Genomic DNA, 19,046 nt, shown 5'->3' with positions numbered 1-19,046 from the left:
GATTTGCTTTTAAGAGATTGTAAATGTAAATGTCAGCATCTACAATTGAATTCATTTTCAAACAGGTTATTAATTTTTTTACAGAGACACTTAATATAGCTGATGCGCGCACACACACACACACACACACACACACACACACACACACACACACACACACACACACACACACACACACACACACACACACACACACACACACACACACACACACACACACACACACACACACACACACACACACACACACACACACACACACACACACACACACAAAATGAGTTTTGAAACATCCAATTTTAACCTCCCTGAATGCAGGCCATCACCACTTGATGGACTGTCACAGCTTTCCCCATCCTGGAGGTGTCCAGAAGCTTTTGGACTCCAAATCGCATCAGTCCCAGTTGGGGTGGAAAGATCTGTCAGTTTCGGTTCTCTCAGTTTCTCACTTTTCTGATGTTAAATTCAGTCCTCTCCATTTCTGCAGCAATCTGCATTTAAAAAAAAAAAAATCCTCATGAAAATTCTCCACTATTTTAGTGCAAATTTCTCCAAATAAACACATTTATGTAGGCAGTTTTGACAAAAGTACACATTTTTGCAAGCCATTTCTCATTACTTCACGTTTTTTGCATGCTGTTTTCACTCATATATTCATTTTCATGCACACTTTCCCCTAATATATGCATTTTTGTAAATATTGTTTAGTTGGCGAACTGCATCCTAAAATTGTGATAAATGCGAATTTCAAAGGTGGCTGCGTTTCGGCTCTCATATTGTTTCGGAAAGTGCTTGAAATGCAAAGTGAATCGAAATTCTCACCCATCCTTAGCCCCAGTTGGGATCAGAAACGTCTGGAGGGCACCAGGCTTGGGGAAGTTTGGGCTGTTGAAACCTGCAGCAACACCTACTCCAATATCTGCTGGCTTGGGCTTTAAGTTATATAGGGGAGGCCTTGTTTGTTGTCGCATCAATGTTTGAACCGGTTTGAACAGGGCCCCCTCTGTGGTGCTCCGATTATGGAACTCCCTCTCTGTCAGGTTTCAGCTGTACCCCACATTGTCTTCTTTCAAACGACAGTTAAAAACACACTTTTGGGAGGGCTAATTGGGAATGATGGCCCGTTAATGCTTTCTGCTGTATTGCACATGGTGCATTTTAATGCTTTGAAGATTAATTGTATAAGATGGCATTTAAGGTTTTTAAATGGGTGTTATATGGTTTGTTGTCTGCTGCCCTGAGCTGCAATAAGAGGGGAGGGGGGAAATGTAACAAACAACACGTGTGAACAAGCTTCAAACTAGGGGGTGCTATATGCTATATTTATTTCTTAAACCCAGCTTCTCCATTGTGACACGATACTGATGGCTGACTTGAAAGATTGTCTTACCCCTTATATACCCAGTTGTTCACTGTGCCCTGCAGGTGAGGGCCTCCTGCATATACCTCCCTGGTGGTTTTCCAGAGACTTCTGAAAACGATCTTATTCCGGAGAGCCTTTGGGAGGGACTGAAGGTAGAGCCTGACACTGATTTTATGCCTTCTATGTTAATTTTTACCTCAGTAGTCCCTTCAGTACTACTCCCTGTATATGCATATATGGGTGTATGTGTATATACGTACTATCTTATGTATTTTAATGGCATTTTATGTATTTTAATTTATTTTAATATTTTTGTGATTTTTATTGTGTACAATTTTATTATGTATGCACTTGATTTTATTGTAAGCCACCCTGAGTGCTCTATTACAGGGTAGAAGGGCGGGATATAAATATTTTAAATAAATAAACCATCTCATAAGGAGGTCCATTCCGCACAACATAGAGAGCAAACCTTTAGTGTTGGGGCTCCTACCCTTTGGAATCCCCTCCCCTTAAATATTGTTTATTTATTTATGTATTCGATTTCTATCCCGCCCTTCCTCCCAGTAGGAGCCCAGGGCAGCGTATTAGACAGGCAACGTCTCTGTTGTCTTTTTGACACCTACTGAAGACCTTCCTCTTTCAACAGGCCTTTTAAGTAGAGCCTAGGTATTGGGAAGAAATTTGATTCAGGTCACATTTAAAGCCAAATCTATCAAATTTTCACTTTCCGAACTGAAACATAGCCCTCCTTAGAAATTCACACATACCTGAATTTTGCAGTACAGTTCTCAAATGAACCGATGTTTTAAAAATGTGTGTATTAGGGATAAGTCTGCGAGCAACATGTTAGTGAAAATAAGATAAAAAGATGCATTATATTTGGAGAAATTGCTTGACAAAATGTGTTCATTAGTCAAAACTGCATACAAAAATGTGGTTAGTAGGAGAATTTTACACTCAGATGCTGAAGAATTTTCATGAGGGTTAAAAATAAAGTTTGCAAATTGCTGAAGAACTGAATTTAAGATTGGAAAAATGAGAAACTGAGAGAAGCAAAACTGAGAGATCCTGCCATCCGTAGCAGAGACCTTTTTCCAGCCTGCAGCTGTTTGTTTATTTGGTTTATAGACCACTTATATTTCAACAGAAATCTCTGGGTAATTTACATACCCCAACAAAAGGAATCAGTATAAAATGCAATACAAATCTACATTCAAAACCAACCAATACTACTATTTCTATTACTATTCCACATTTTAAATAACATAATTAAAAATTAAATATCTTTGAAAAAAGTACCTAAATAAAGCAATGAAGAGCCACAAAAGCAAATCACAGAAAAACCATAAGAATACATCAAGATATCACAACAAAATGTAACACATCATAACAATTGTATTACAATCAGAAACGCATATCATTCTAAGGTCACCAAAATCACTCACACCACATAAAACTAATCTAAACATACACCCCCTCCTCCATACACAGTCATTCAACACTCATACTCTTGCAACCAACTGCATTATTTTATCCATTCAATTTTGTCTTCACTAAAACACTCAAATATTCAACTAACCAATAATCAAGGACAGGAAAACAAGTCCATTGACTAAAACAATTTGACCGCAACAGAAAAGGATGAAACAGCATTCATTTCACCCCATCTCTCACCTGGGGCAGTAGAAACACTCTCTCCCCACCTCTCACCTGGGGAGGTTAAGCCTACCTCCACCAACAGGCTATCATCCTGTGTTGGAATTGTTTTTAGGATTTTTAAAAGGTGGTTTCTAAGATGTTTTGTTTTTAAGATGGTTTACCAAACAAGAGATGGATTGATTCCATAAAGGAAGCCACAGAGCTGAACTTACAAGAGCTGAACAGGGTGGTTCACGACAGATGCTCTTGGAGGTTGCTGATTCATAGGGTCACCATAAGTCATAATGGACTTGAAGGCATACAAGAAGAAGAAGAAGAAGAAGAAGAAGAAGAAGAAATTTTTGGTGTTTTATCACTTGTTTGCTGCCCTGGGCTCCTAATGGGAGGAACGGCGTGATATAAAGTCATTAAATAAATAAACAAATGTGCACATGCGTGCACATCTATGTGCATGCACACATAAGCAGAACCCTTGTTAGGAGGACAGTTTACTTGTATGAGTAGTGAAACATTGGGAGTCAGAACCACACACATTCCACACATATTTGCAGCTCTGACATTACACCTTTCATGTGACTAGACTGCTCTTTTGAGCATTTTGTGTTTTCTTTGGCACAAGTTGATCACTGGCATATCGTTGAACCTTTGCAGGTAGAATCTTGGTGTTTCCATGCTTTGTAATGGCCCTGCCTGGCTTCCTTCAGTGTTTTGAGAAAACCTGGAAACAGTTAAGGGAGCATATTGAGGATATTGCCTAGCAACAGCACCACTGGTTCCCTTGTCTCCACTTCCACTTCCCACAGATAGCCTTTCAGTCAGCAGCTATGGGAGGAGGAAGGGGAATGCATTGAGGGAGACAACTGTGGGGGGCAGGTTGCCTAGGAGGAACTTGCTCTTCTTTCATGCTGCCTCCTTGTTCTTGCTCACCTGACTCTCTCTTTGGAGCTCATGTCCTGTTAGAGCTGGTGAACGTAGGCAGCTGGCTTATGTACCGATTCAGACTGTTGACCCACCTAGCTCAGTACTGTCTGTGCTGACTGGCAGCAGCTCTTTCAGGGTCTCAGGCAGGGGTCTTTCTAGGCTGTGATCGGGGATTGAAACTGGGGCCTTCTGCATACAGAGCAGATCATCCACTGCTAAGCCACCCACGGCCTTCCCACAGCAAGGTGAGGGCTCCCCTTCTGTTTCATTTCAGAGGACTGCAGCACGTAACAGGCAGTGTCTGTACATGGGATACTTTTTAATTTCTTGGGATGCAGGTACAAGGTACTTCTGTTACTTGGGGTAGCATGAGTTGCAATCCTCATGTCGATGGTTCTTGTCTCCCTCTCCCCTTTCCCCAGTTTCCTGCCGCAGTTTTCTGTTGCGCTAATATAGCTGGTGCTGCTGACATGACAGCTAAAAAATGTAAATGTAGTGCCTTCAAGTCGATTCCGACTTACGGCGACCCTATGAATAGGGTTTTCATGAGGCTGAGAGGCAGTGACTGGCCCAAGGCCATCCGGTGAGCTTCATGGCTATGTGGGGATTCGAACCAGGGTCTCCCAGGTCACTGTCCAGCACCTTAACCACTATGCCACACTGGCTCAGGGTGTGCAAGATCTCTCTCTCTCTCTCTCTCTCTCTCTGTATAGGTGTTGTCAAAACATGGCTTGACATGTTTTAGGACACTTACCTGCAAAAGCAAATTTTTATGAGGGTTGGATTTGTCAAGTGGTTTCTTAGCATTCTTTGTTGGGCATAAAGAAGGCAAAATCTATTTCAATACCCATTCAGGTTGCTAACTGGCTTGCCATTGCACAAGGTGCTGGCTATTGCTCACTATTGCTGGACATATTTTGCTGGTCGCCCTCCCCTCCCAAGTAGACAACTGTTTGAAAATCTATTGTAATATTCAGGACACTTATCGGGAACTGGAAATGTGATTTTTCTTGAAAGCCACGAAATTGCAGTGTTAATTCTTCACTCAGGGCAGCGAGAGAGTGGGGTCCTGGGCTTCTTCTGGGAGGAGGGTGGGACATAAATTTAAGAAATAAATATAAATAAATAAATATTCCCTTTCGCCTTATCTGATTTTTTTGTGTTTTAAAATTTGTATTATTGTTTTTAATTGCTGTAAACCTCCCAGAGAGCTTCAGCTATGGGGCGGTATATAAATGTAATAAATAAATAAATCCAGAGTGGCTTCCTAGTTGAAATTGATAGAAACCTTATAGAAATAATGCATCTTGCAATACCTCCCAACGAACAGAAAACCCCCACAGGAATAAAAATAACAATAGGCATAGAAAATACCATTTCATAGCAGCAACAGATTACCATAACCTCAAGCATTACAAAATGTCAGGTCTAAAATCTAAGAGCAGAACCAAACTGCTGAAAGGCTTTTGAAATAGCCAAGTCTTTTCCAATATACATCTTCCACCAAAAAGAAACATTCAAAACCACTCTTTTTAGCCTGCATGCTGAGTGTTTGGTTTGTAGACATGTGGCACCCGAAGATGAACCTTTTTTGAGGAGAGGGCATTCCACAGAGTTGGTGCCACCACTGAAAAGATTCCGCTCTTATTCGATGTCTGCCAACCTTCATTCTTCAGTGGTACCCAGAGCAGTGCTTCAAACCTGAATGGAGCATCTGCAGGGACCAATAACAGAAGAAAGAGGTGTTTGGGATGTCCAGGCCCCAAGATCAAAACCATCACCTTAAATTGGGTCTGAAACAAATGCACTGATCACACAAGATTGGAATCTCCTTAATAATAGATGTCCTCAAGATATATGTCGTATTGCCTTCCCTTGGAGCCCAGCATAGCCTGATGTATGGTGGTACAGTTTTGCAGCTGGAGGGCTATCTCAACTGTACCTTAGGTGAAGATGGGGGCTTGACTATTATACAGTTCAGGGAACTTGAACAAGTTCACTGAAGCCTATCCCTCAGTGTAATGTGTGGGGGAGGTAAATATACCTGTGGATTTTCTTGGGGTCCCACATTTCTAAAATCTTAGCATTCAGCTTGCAAGTTAGAGAGAGAGGATCTTAACATTTATGAGAACTCCTTTTTATGGACACATCGTCTCTGTATTTATGGTTGTAATGCAATTGAAGAGATCGTCCATTGCTTACTATATTGTCCACTCTATGATGACCCCAGGAGGAAATTCTTACCACCGTTTTTAGATATTTTAGTTCAATGTTCAGATAGTGAGAAGGTAATTGATCTTTTAATGGACAATTTTGAACCAGTTACTTTTGCAGTCGCTACTTTTGCACTGGCTGCACAAAAACTGAGAGATGCTCTTGTGAAAGTGATCATATTATGAAAAGAGCTCCTTCAGTTTTACGTATATATGTATGTATATGTCTGTATACTTGCACATGGCCTATGGCTAAGCCTGCAATAAAGTATTGATTGATTGATACTTTTTATGGAAGAAGTGGAAAAACAAGGTTAAACTGTTCAATAGGTGCTGAGGCTTTTTAATTTTTTTTTAACAGCTTCCTTCTCTGGAACACTGGCAATAAACACAGAGATGATCTTATTAATCTTACATACCAAATTGGATTTTTTAATGTATATATTCTGTGGTTTTAATGCAGTCCAGTTTGCTGGTATGAATAGTTACAGGGCATGTAAAAACTCCTGTTTCTTTGAGCTTCCTCCTTTGCAAGGAAATAGGAATGCCCTGGAGTCATTTGTTAAAAATGGTATAGGTGCTTCTGTCACAATCCTGGGATCAGACTCTCCTTCATCGGGAGATGAAGGTGGTGATTAAGAGTAGGAGAGGAAATTGTCATCTGGGCCAGTCCCAAAAAGCATCTAAGGGAGCAATCTAAACCAAGATTCACTGGGATGGGTGAGTTAGGAGCTGGCTGATCTCTGGCTCAGCCAGCTGAACCCTGACTCAGCCAGAGCTCAGGTGACATAAGTCCCAACTTTAGCTCAGCTGGAGAAATGCTGGAGAAAATCCATCATCCCAACTCAACCAAGGCTGGTGTAAGTCTCACAAAGGGAGTGTGACAGGGGTGGGACTTATGCTGGATCCTAATTCTGTTCAGTTCAGTCATGTGATCTGGCAGCCTTACGGAACTTACAATGGCAAAAAGAAAAGCATTAGTCAAATTCTGTTTTAAATGCTTGTTTTCCCTCTGTCCAGCTTGGGCTGCCTCAGCTGGCAGTAGCTTCGCTCCTGAACGGGGATTTGGATCTGGCTTACTTTACACCAGCAATTACGCTGGCTTCCCATAGTTAGGATTGCTTCCTAAGCAACTGGAAGCACTTCTGCAAGAGGAATCCATGATACCAGTACCCCTCCTGCTCGATAAAGTTGTGTTGCCTGCCTCTGTGAACTTCATCTGGGAAGCCCAAGCAGGCTGGACCCCTTTAACAAAGAAGCTCCAGTTATGGAAGGGGGGACTAGCTATTGAGACAGAGCTGCAGCTCCTATTTAAGGCTCATTTGAGGATTGTCTGTTGCTGAGACAACATCTGAGAGTTGCTCTCATGAGGTGTGGAGCCTGAGCCCTGCACGGAGCTGTCCAGGGTACCCTCATTTCAGCTGAGTTCAGCTAATACAACAGAAGGAGCCCATTCTATGGCCAGCTGACTCCTGATAAGCGTAAGGTTGGCCAAAGTGAGCCTGAGATTGTCAATCAGTAACTGAAGTCAAATGTGCATTTATTAGAAAATACTTGGAAGTGCCCATGAAATCACCCCTATCCATATACTTGACACTCTCAAGAATTCCCAAAGGTTGGTGCAGAAAAGGCCAGTCAAAGTTATTGGGAGTTGGAGCTAAATCAGAGATGAGGAACCAGTGTACACCCCACACCGCCATGCATTGTTGCTGGACTTCAGTTCCCATCATCCCTGTCTGTTGGCCATATTGGCTGGGGCTGATGGGAGTTGGAGTCCCAACAACATAGGAGGGGGCTACAAGTTCCCCATTCTGGACTAAACCTTTATGAGCTTCTAGTTTAGGGGGGAGAATCCTCTGAAGAGCCCACAAGTAAAACATGAAGGTACTAGACATCTCCCTGTGTTGTTCCCCAGCAACTATATTATTTCAGGGGCATATTTCCTTTGAATCGGGGGGTTCCATTTAACCTTCATGACTAATAGTCACTGAGCAGTTTTCATGGGTGGCCTATCTTCAGCGGTCTACATTTCCACTTGCTGCACTTGCCTTGGTGAGTCATTAGTCATCCTTTGGCGAAGATGACAAGGAACTCTACCTTTCAGGATGGAGTAAGGAAGATTCCTGCAGATTGTTTGTTTGTTTATTAGATTGATATCCTGCCCTTCCTCCCAGTAGGAGCCCAGGGCAGCAGGCCAACAACTGGGAGGACCCTTGTCTCCCTCCCTTGTTTCGGGGGGAGCCATTGGGGTGCTTGGTTGGTTGAGGGGCGTGGGAAAACTCTGTCCTCCAGCACCAAAATGGGTCCCAGTCTTTCCCTCTGGTTCTAGATGAGAAAGTTGGCTTTCGCTGCAAAAACATGGAACTGGGCTGGAAAACGGGTTGTTCCTGACCTCTTGTGGTACAGTGGGAGGTCAGGGACTAAGGCTGTAATCCTGCCCGCACTTACTTGGGAGTAAGCCCCATTGAACATAATGGGGCTTACTTCTGAGTAAACATTCACACAATTGTGTGAGGAGGGTTTGGTGAATCTAAGTTCTGGCTTTTCTGCCAAGGTCAGCCAGAATTCGTGCTCACCCGTATTTCCAGATAATGAGCAGTTGCTTCTCTCCCCCCCCTTGAAATTTTGCTTTCAGTTCCTTCCATATCTCAAAGAGATGCTGAAGTTTTGTTAACACCCACACTTAGTAATTGATGATACAGGTGAGTGACTAAAAATGACAAAACTAAAAACTGATTTAGTGGGTAGGTGAATTAATTTTATTACTTCTGTAATTCAAATTAAGACCAACACTAATAATTAGTACAAAATTATGTGGGGGCTGCGGCAGCTGGCGAAAAGCCTGGGAGTTCACTGAGCTGCTGTGGAAGGAGGACAAGCTATGAGCTATTGGAAAAATAAATGCATGAAAGGTGAGAAGGTTTGAAGCAGTTGGGAAGAAATGACCAAGCTGACCTAATGCTTTTCAAGAATTCAAAGGCCTGTTAGCCTTTGTAGGTTTTTCACACCGAAACCTGTGACTGTGCCTGGTATCTGAATTGATAAACTGTGCTTTTTGATTAGCTGGCAAAACATAATTGAAAACTATGGTTTAAATGGGTTGCAGACTATGGTTTGTGCTAACTATAGCTTATTATTTTATTTATTGAGTGGATTTATAACCTGCTCTTCGTTAAAACCAATCCTAACAATATATATGTTGAGGGGGATGTAAGTTGAGTTGCTAATGTGCATAATAACCGGCTATTGTGCACATTCACCAGGCCTCATGAAGAATGTACACATTAACCTTCCATGAGGAGGGAATTGTACACGTTTCCTGGTCAGTGCACATAATCTCCAACAGGCCTTGGGGAATGTGCATATATCATCTGAATTTTTTGCATTCTCTGGCCATTATGCATAATCGTCAACAGGTGTTGAGGAATGTACATAACTGTACTACATTGTGTTCTTTCTGCAGATGATGTGCACATTCTCTGGTGAGTACACAAACTCTCCAGGAATCATCCCTTCTATCTCTTGTTCAGAAATGTGCACTCTGTGCCCCTTAGGTTGCTTCTGGCCCACTGTCTAATCTTGCATGCTCCATAACATAATTCCACTGATCAGAGCAGCAGGAAGTGGGGAGGGAGTTCAGATAAAGTTTTAACATTGTTCTGCAAACCAGCCCCCTTTTCACCCTTTGCACCGGTTCCCAGTCAGCTGAGCAGCACAAGGGGGGGGGTTGCATGGAGAGGAAATGTTCAAACCTTCCCTCCCACGATTTTGATGGAAATTCCCCCCCCCCTTATTAAGCTAAGGAAAAAGCTTAATAGCAGCCTGGAGTCAATCATCATGGGAATTGGAAAGGAGGGAAATTTTCAGCACCTGAGAAAGAATTTCCCTTTGCACATCTCTCTCAGGCCTGCAAAAGGCGAGGAAGTCCAGGCCCGAGAGCATATGCCATTGGCTCCTGACCGAACGGTCCACGAATGGCTCAAGATATCTGCTGAGGCAGCCCCTCCCCCACCTCTCCTCGGGCTGCTTAAGACCTCTCTTTCCCTGAGGGAAGGCAGAAGCGAGGAAGGCCAGGCCAAAGGTCACACAACCCGGAGAGTTCTGCCATGGGCTGATGATTATCAGCTTGTGGTAACACTGACAGGCTATTTCGCCGGTGGCCCCCGTGTCATGGAATGCCCTCCATGCTGAAAGGTGAGAAGGCTCATCTGTGTCGGCATTCTGCCAGCTCTTGAAGACACACCTGCTTAGACAAGCGCTCTGCTAATCTCCTGACTTGGACCTCTTGCTTTAATTGTTTTAATAGCAGTTTTAACTCTTTTAAGTGTTGCTTGGTTTTAATGAGCTTGCTTTATTGTACATTTGGAGAGCCAGTGTGGTGTAGTGGTTAAGAATGTTTGTTTTAATGCTTTGATGAAAACTGTTTTATGGTGTGTTTTAAATATGTGTGTTTTGTAATTAGCCTTATACCTGTAAACCTCTTAGAAGCCATCCTAGCAATTAAGTGATACATACATTTATAAACAGTAGTGTAGTGGCAAATTCAGAAGTGCAGGGTCCCTTCGTGATAGTTACAGCGACGCCCTCTCCCATCTTTTTTTTTTCCTGCTGGGTTAAGAATGAGATTCTTGTTAACGCAGACATCCCTATGAGCCAATAAGCATAAACCGGCAGAGTGTTAGCTGCTGAGAACTGAGAACAGTCTTCTCAGTGGTTGACTCACCTCTTTTCACTCTGATTGGCTCCAAATGAGCAGGTAGGGACAAGATAGCATGTTAGAAGACTCGTCTCAGTGGCTAACACACTCTCCTTTGATTGGCTCATAGGATGATGGAGACATTGGGACCCTGCTCCCAAAAAAGTAAGGGGTCTAAGACCCTTTGAGTCCCTGGAATACTATACCTATGTTTATGAATAATAATAGTCAGGTCCTGGAAGGACCATCAACAACCTGTTGGGAAAGCCGACCCACTCCCTGGACCTACTTAAGACCTCTGTGCCCTGAGGGAAAGCAGAAGCAAGGGAGCCCATGCCATCAGCTCCCAATCAGAGCAAGAGGAGTCTGTTGCTCTGCATTCTACACCATTTATTTGTTGTAGTATTTTAAAATTGTAACCTGCTTTGAGGGCCTTGGCAGAAAGCCGGTATATAAAATGCAAGCAATAAGTACACAAATAAAATGTGTGGCTTGTCACATCTTATGCAACCCACCAACTGTAAATCTTGACCTACCAGATGCTCAGCGATCTCTTTTTGCATGCAGTGCCTGGAAAAAAGTAAAAAGCAGAGCATTGCTGAGTGCCTGGTGGGCTGTCATATGTGCTGTCTTTGGCTTGGTAGGCTCTCAAGTTTGTGCAGATCTGCTTTATATTTCTTTATGGGGTTTATATCTTGCCAAGTAGCCTGTAGGTGGCTCACGACAGTTGTCGTTGTCATCATCAGAGTGGAGGTAGTAATAAAAACCATACCTAAACCACTGAATTTAAAAAGTGGCAGACCAAGCGATGAAAAACCGCAGTGGAGACCACTAAAAACATAAGGGAACAAGATGGACATTATGTCATGTGCTGGCAATGACCTGAAATGCAAGGATAAAGGCTACTGCCAGGGAAACATGGGAGCATAGGAAGTTACCTTTAACCGAGTGAGGCCATTGGTCCATCAATACTGTCTACAATGATTGGCAGAGGCTCCCCAGGGTCACTCCCAGTCCTACCTGGAGACAGCAGAGATTGAACCTGGAACCTTCTGTGTGCAAAGTAGATGCTGTATGAGTGAACAAGTTTCCATAATTTGGGTAATTTCATGGTGGAGAAAGTAGTCAAAACTGGTTTTGATAGGTCAAAACCAGCACTTTGAATAGAGCCTGGAACCAAATGGAGAGATACTGAAGGTCTTTTGAATGATCTGTGCAACAACTGATTTGTCAGCCTTATTCATATGGCTGCCTCCACACACACTGAATCTATGTAGGGGGACCAGAGGAGGAGGAGAACAGCTACTGGTCCTCCCCCCACCAGATGTCTCACATATGCTGACCCCACCACCCGTGCATCAGGCAATATGTATGAAAAGGAAAGGTTCTTCATGCACAGTTATACACAGGCGGGAACCTCATTGCAAGAAGAGCCTGTGTGCATGCAGCGATACATGTGTAGGTTCTGCATTTCAGACATCACACTGAATGTGTGTATGTTGGAGCAGGGCTAGTGGGATACATGATAATCAAGTGTGAGACTAGTAAGCATGGCTCCTCTCGTCCCTCTGCATGTAGACTAGTCATAAGGTGGTGACAGTGGTACCTGGGGTGGTGTCAAGATTGGGCCCTGGACAGCAGTCAGAGGAGAGACAGGAGCTAGAAGCTGTGGGGCAAGCCAGAAGTCGGGACCAAAGCATAACCAAGGATATAGGAACACACTGGGGCTCATAAGAACACAAGAAAAGCCTTGCTGCTGGTTCAGGCCCATCTAGCCCAGCATCCTCTTCTCATAGTGGCCAACCAGATGCCCACAGGAAGCCCACAAGCAGGATCTGAGCGCAAGAGCACTCTCCCCTCCTGCAGTTTCCAACAACTGGTATTAAAAGCATACTGCTTCCAACCATGGAGGCAGAGCACAGCCATCGTGGCTTCTAGCCATTGATAGCCTTATCCTTCATGCCCAGGATTGACTCTGTTGCTCACGCACGGCTTCATTGGAACAGGATGCCCCTGATGCCCATCCTAGGCCAGAACGATCCAACGGCCAGCCTGAATGGGTGAGGTTCTTCGCTGAGAAGCTGCCATGTCCAGTTCAGCGCATGGGGAGCTGCATGCAGACCCAGCAGCATGGGCAATGCAGCTACAGGCTGGCTGATCTCTCAGCAACTCCTGCTGAGTTTTATTGGGCAGAAAATCAAGAGCCCAGAGATGGCAGGCCTGCATCTCCGGTTTGGAGCTGGATAATAAGTCAAGGTGGAGGTAGGGAAAGAGTGCAACCAAGCCCTTAGGCTATGTCCTGAAGGTGCATGATGCAGCAATGAGCAGGCCTAGGTCCGGTCAGTGCCTGGATGGAAAATTGCCTGAGACCCATCGTGTGTCAACGGTTGGATATAAATGTGTTAATAAACTCTCCATTCTTTGACAAAAATAGAAGTACTGATGTGGTGCAATGGCAGGCGATGACTCTGGTGGGGATGAGCAAAGCCTGCTTGGCCACTCGGCTCCCAGCATTTAATGTCCTTGTTAAAAACAGGAGTCTTTCTCTGAATTGATCTGATGAGAGTAACAAGAGCAACCAAAGCCTGCCTTGCATGCGTTTCTTTCCTTCTGATCTCATGTTTGTTCTCGCACAGTGTGAGCTGCGCCGTAGCTAGCCCTGTTCTTTCTGCCAATGTTGTTGCTGTGCTGTTTGGAGATGGTGGAGAGTGACTGTGGTGGGTTGCCAAGGTTTTCCGACAGTCCCAGTTCCTGTAATGTGGGAAACAGGTAATTGTTACCTGGCGCTTTGCGGGGCTGTCTGATGTGATGCAGGTGGTGTTTGGAAGGAAGCCGGATAGGATGACGACAGTGTGGTTCAGTCCTGGATGCGGCTGCCACCCCAGCAGCAACATCTTTTCATACAATCCTCTTTCTTTTTTTCTTTTAAAGAATTAGCACATTTATGTAAATCAGTGAACTTCACTTACGATAAACACTGCATGGCAGTGTGCAATATATATACTCTCTCTCATTCTCTCTCTCTCTCTCTCCCACTGTTTGCTGCAGCATCAGGCTGATCTGATGGTGTCTAATGTGTAATTGGGAAAATCCCATTGAGTAATGGAATTACATTAGCACTCTTACGCTGTCGATCTTTCCTGCTGCGATGGGCATGCAGCTGGATTGGGCAGAGGTATTTTGCGGATGTTAAAGATAGTGTGTGCATTTTATGTGCACTCTGGAAACGGAAGGGAGCAAATTTAAATGGGACATTTGGTCCAGATAGGTACTCTTGTCATTAGACTGTTAATATAGACCCGGTGTGGGAACCTTTGGCCCTTCAGATGTTGCTGAACTACAGCTCCCATCAGCCCTGGTTACTGGCCATGCTTGCTGAGGCTGATGGGGGTTGTAGTTCAGCAACATCTGGAGGGCCAAAGATTCCCCATGCCTGCTATAGACATAGGGACAGGCAAATAGTCTGTTTATGGTTCATTGTCATTTTCACAAGCATGCATTCTGTGAATTTGTTCCATCCATTTCTATATTGATCTGCATTTTTTAAAAAATGCTAATTCATGGGAATTTTAAAACATATTTTGATACTTATTTTTTGAGCTGAGAACTTCATTGGAACACTGGGACGCATGAAAGCCAGAGGAGAACTGCATCCTGATCCACACATTAGTTTGGGAGATAAGATACAGATAGTTGGAATTCACACACAGCGAATTCCCTAGATCTGTCCCTTGGTAGATGAAGTGGAAATGGGCTGCCTTCAAGTCGATCCCGACTTATGGCTACCCTATGAATAGGGTTTTCATAGTAAGCGGTATTCAGAGGGGGTTTATCCTTGCCTCCCTCTGGCTAGTCCTCCCCAGCTGGCTAGAGCCTGCTCAGCTTGCCACAGCTGCACAAGCCAGCCCCTTCCTTGTCCGCAACTGCCAGCTGGGGGGCAACTGGGCTCCTTGGGACTATGCCGCTTGCCCACAGCTGCACAGGTGGCAGGGCACGTAACCCCTGAGCCACTCCCTGTGTGGGTGATCTTTAGCTGGCCCTTTACACCCAGGAGACAGGAGCGGGGATTTGAATTCACAGACTCTGGACTCCCAGCCAGGCTCTCCTCCCCACTGTGCTATACCAGCCACCTCTTTGGTAGATACAGATATAAAAATTAAACCTGGCGACTGGTTATGTCTGCAGTCTCTTCTCCCAGTCCTTTGCCTGAGCTGCTGTGGCATTACAGAATGAAGAGTTTAATAAGAAGGAAGGGGCAGTCATGCAATGTTGGCAAATAGTGCAGCTGCTATGAGGGACTTAAAAACTTGACTGGGAGGGCACGTTAGGGGCGAGGGACAAGAGGACCTGTTTGCTGCTGGGGTGTGTGGATAGCAGAGCTGAAGGAGGGAGGTCATTGTTGGGGGATGAGGTGCCTAAGAACTGAAGGGGTGGTGGTGTGAGTGGTGTTGGGTTGGGGTCCCTATGAGAACTTTGTCCTGGGGGATGCTGGGCTTCTTCAGAAGCTTCTTGGGTGTTCCTTGATGTGGTGATCAGAAGTAGTGGGCCAAGTTTCTCCGTGAAAGATGGTTAGCCAATAGTTTCCCCTGTAATATGCCTCTGCGACGGAATGTTGGCTGTGTCCTGGTGCTCATCCTTCTTTGTTTACTTGGAGCGGTCGTGAAGCTTCATGTTCCTGAGCAGAATTCCTGCATTCAGATCATGACCTGGAATCCCCTACAAGAGCAATGGTTTACATCGCATTTACCCTTTCACTGGCTGAAAATGAAAAGATGTGGCTAATTGAACAATCAACTATCTTTAATGCATTAGTGTTCTGAGTACAAAAAAAGCATCGTTTGATATTTATGCTGATCATAAAAGAGCTGCTGTTAAAAAGCAATTACAAAGGGTTGTTTACTCAGAGTAGACCCATTTAAATTAATAGACCTAAGTGTGTGATGTCCATTTTTGTGGGTCTAACTCTCGGTTAGTTGAATACAAGCCATTAACTTTAATTGTAATCTAATTTATACATATTCCATCCCACCATCTCTGCTCTACCTCTGAACTCAGGGCAGTATGCACTCCTTCCTCCTTCCTTTGGTCCTTACAACAACTCTATGAGATAGGTTGGTCTGTCTGTGTGTGACTGGTCTCCGTAAGGTTTATGGCTGAGTGAGGTTTCGAACGTGGCTCACCCTGCTCCTAATCCAATACTTTACACACTAGGCCAGCCTTGCCAAACCTGTTGTACTCCAGATGTTTTGGACTACAAGTACCATCAGCCCCAGGCAGTGTGGCCAATGATCAGGGATGGTGGAGCCTGGAGGCCAGGATTCTGTCCCAAGTGGTGATCCCAACTGCCAGGCAGCGTTTTAACCCTGTGTGAGTGTGTGCGCATGCTAGACACAGAATCCAGAGACACCAGATCATGTACGAACTCCGAATCTAAGACACAGAGTCGGGTCAAGCGTAAGTCAGGTTCCAGCAAGGCAAAGTCAAACATAGAAGAGGGTAAGTCCAGATAAGTAAGGTCAAGCAAAACAAAGGCCAAACTCCAGAAGGCAAAGCAAAGAATCAAGGCAGGTAGCACCCTGGGTATCTCCAAGGGCTACCTTGGTTGGCGTTGAAACAAGGCAGGCTTGAATGTTGCTTCAACAGGCAGCAAACTCAGACAGCCTTAAATAGACTTAATTTTTTAGCAGCTAGTGCCACCCTTGATGAGTGGAGCCTTGACTCTTTTAGGGATCATGGACTCTGGCAGCATTGGGGAGCTATGGTTCTACTGTGGACTCTGAGCAGGAGTCATTGAAATCTGCAGATGGTAATGTAAACTCTTCAGGCTAGAGAGGTCCTAGAGTTGTGGACTCTCCTGCTGCTGGAGTGGCTGAGAAGGTAGGGACATCAAATGCTGTGGTTCAGGGGGTCCCTTCTCCTCCCAGTCTGGGTTGTACTCTGAATCCATGACCTCTTCCCCCTGAGGATGTGGAGTTTGGGTCATGACATCCAGCAACCAATGCAGGGTGCCAGGTTGGGGAGACATTTGTCACAGATGATTGGTTGTGTTCTGTCTGGAGATGCCTGCAATTCTAGCAATTAGCCAGCAGGATAAGCTTTGCCATGCTGCGAGGCTTGTCCCTCACTGCTGGAAAGTTAGGTGCCAAACTGCATTCCTGCCCTTTCACACAAGGGACAATATAATGCCCTTTCAACATAAGGGACAGCAGCCATCTGAAGAGACATTAATAGAATATTGGGTCATGGTAAAATAATGACTATTTAACTGGCCGAGAATGGATGCTATTTGACCAGTCATTGACTGGTGTGCCAATCCTGATTGCAGATGTTCATTGGTTTCTGTGAGGACATTTTGATGTGGACATTCAAAAGCTGCTGGGCTAGGGGGAGCTGGATTTCACACACTGATAAGAGGTAGCTGGCCAGATCTTCTAGATGTTGTCTCATGTATTCACTTGCGGCCAGCTAGTGTCCAGAAAGCAGTGTGATAATCCCTCTCCCATGTTAGATCTACTGGAGTAACTTGGCAAGAAACTTTCAAAGAGGAGCACCCTCCCTGCTTCTGAACTGTTCATTTATGAAAAGCGCTGCTAGAACACAGCTCCCTTCTTGGGATGCCTCTGTCCATCATAGATGAAATGATTGCTCCTTGTCTAATTAGAAGGAACAAACTTGCCTCCATTGTTTATGAATACAGACTCATACTCTGTCATGTGAGAGGAAGAAATTCAACCATGAAATCTTTCTTGCCCCAATATTTCCATTCTGAGAAGAAGCTTAACCTATTGATTTCTCCCTGTTGGGCATCTGTTCTGCTTATGGTAGAAACCTGAAGTGCAATAAGCTGCAATAGCTTTGCCTGAAACCAGCAAGTGTTTTTTATTTATATTCCTCCTTTCTCTCCAAGGGTGACATATAGGGCCTTAGCTCAGTGACAGAGCATCTGTTTGGCATGCAGAAGGTCCCACATGCTATCCCTTGCATCTCGTGCCTGAAACCCTGGAGAGCTGCTCCCCAGCCAGTGTAGACAACACTAAGCTAAGAATGGTCTAACTCGGTATAAGGCAGCTTTCTATGTTCCCTACTATATCCTCACAACAACCCTGTGAGGTAGGTTAGGCTGGGAGATGGTAACTGGGCTAAGGTCACCCAGTCAGCATAATGACTGAGAGGGGATTTTAGCCTGGGTCTCCCTGACATTCTGACCCAGGGGTAGCCAATGTGGTGCCCTCTGGATGCTGTTGGACTACAGCTCCCATCATCCCTGACCATTGGCCATGTTGACTGGGGCTGATGGAGTCATGCAGTAACTGGGGGCAGCCGTGTTTTCCCTTGTACAATTCCCCCTGGGAGTGACAAAATGTCATTAAGTCCTGTTGCTCCCAGGGGACTTTATGCATCAAAGTGCATAGTGGCAAAGCTCGCTGCTGCAGGTTGTAGGCTGGCTGGGTTACCTGTTTCAAAGGAAAGAAATATATTTTAGAGGAACAGGGGAAGTGTTGTAGAGCCCAGGCTGCCTTGTAAAGGGAAGTGCAGCACTGCAGATTCTGAAGAGGCCCCTTCATCCGATCTACCCAGATCGAATCTGGTGAGTGTGCTTTGGAATCCACGTTTGGTGGATTTCTCCCCCACTCCTAGCTTGAAATTTGCCCCTTTTTAAGAAAAGGAAGCTGAAATTCTCAGCAAGCTGCATTCTGCCCCAGTATTAGGCTCTGTGTGTGTGCAGAATTATGTATAGCATGCTGCCCTGTCTGTTAGCGGCACCTTGTGGAAGAAAGTGATTTACAACCTCCGTGCAGCCTCATACAATTTTGTGACATTTTTCTTTTCTAAGTTGCCTGATTTACAAGCCATTTTTCTGAACTTACTAGAGTTAATTTTCTGTAATGAGAGCTTTATTATTATTATTATTATTATTATTATTATTATTATTATTATTATTGCCTTGGTCCAAGAAAACAGCTCTTCAAAGGTAGGTCCTCTTTCTCTCTCTCTCTGTGTGTGTGGGGGGGGGGGAGAGGGAGACAGAATGAGAAAGAGAAGCACGTATGATTGAAGTTAACTAGTTTTGATCGCTCCTGTGCGTCTTTTTCATTTGCATCCAGCAACTACAGGCAGGGCTGTTCCATTATTGCTCACATACAGAACTTTGCACAAAGCATATTCATCTGAAATGAGGTGAGGCCCAACA

The 19,046-nt window shown here is 44.5% G+C and overlaps 1 protein-coding gene across 3 annotated transcripts in view; it reads left to right on the top strand.

Annotated features, from left to right (window-relative positions):
• Positions 1-19,046, top strand: part of CSMD2 (CUB and Sushi multiple domains 2) — a 769,620-nt gene that overhangs the window by 22,809 nt on the left and 727,765 nt on the right. Inside the window, exon 1 of one of the 3 annotated variants that reach the window (XM_061596302.1) lies at positions 10,116-10,353. The exons of the other annotated variants lie outside the window; for them this stretch is intronic. Within the exon in view, the coding sequence (XP_061452286.1) occupies positions 10,335-10,353 (19 nt within the window). The 5' untranslated portion in view covers positions 10,116-10,334. Of the gene's footprint in view, positions 1-10,115; positions 10,354-19,046 lie in introns of those variants that run through there. 3 annotated transcript variants of the gene reach the window in all.

Source organism: Rhineura floridana, chromosome 15 (genome assembly GCF_030035675.1).
Source record: "Rhineura floridana isolate rRhiFlo1 chromosome 15, rRhiFlo1.hap2, whole genome shotgun sequence".
NCBI lineage: Eukaryota > Metazoa > Chordata > Lepidosauria > Squamata > Rhineuridae > Rhineura > Rhineura floridana.
The sequence above is the reverse complement of the archived record's forward strand: the minus strand, read 5'-3'. Positions and strand labels throughout refer to the sequence as shown.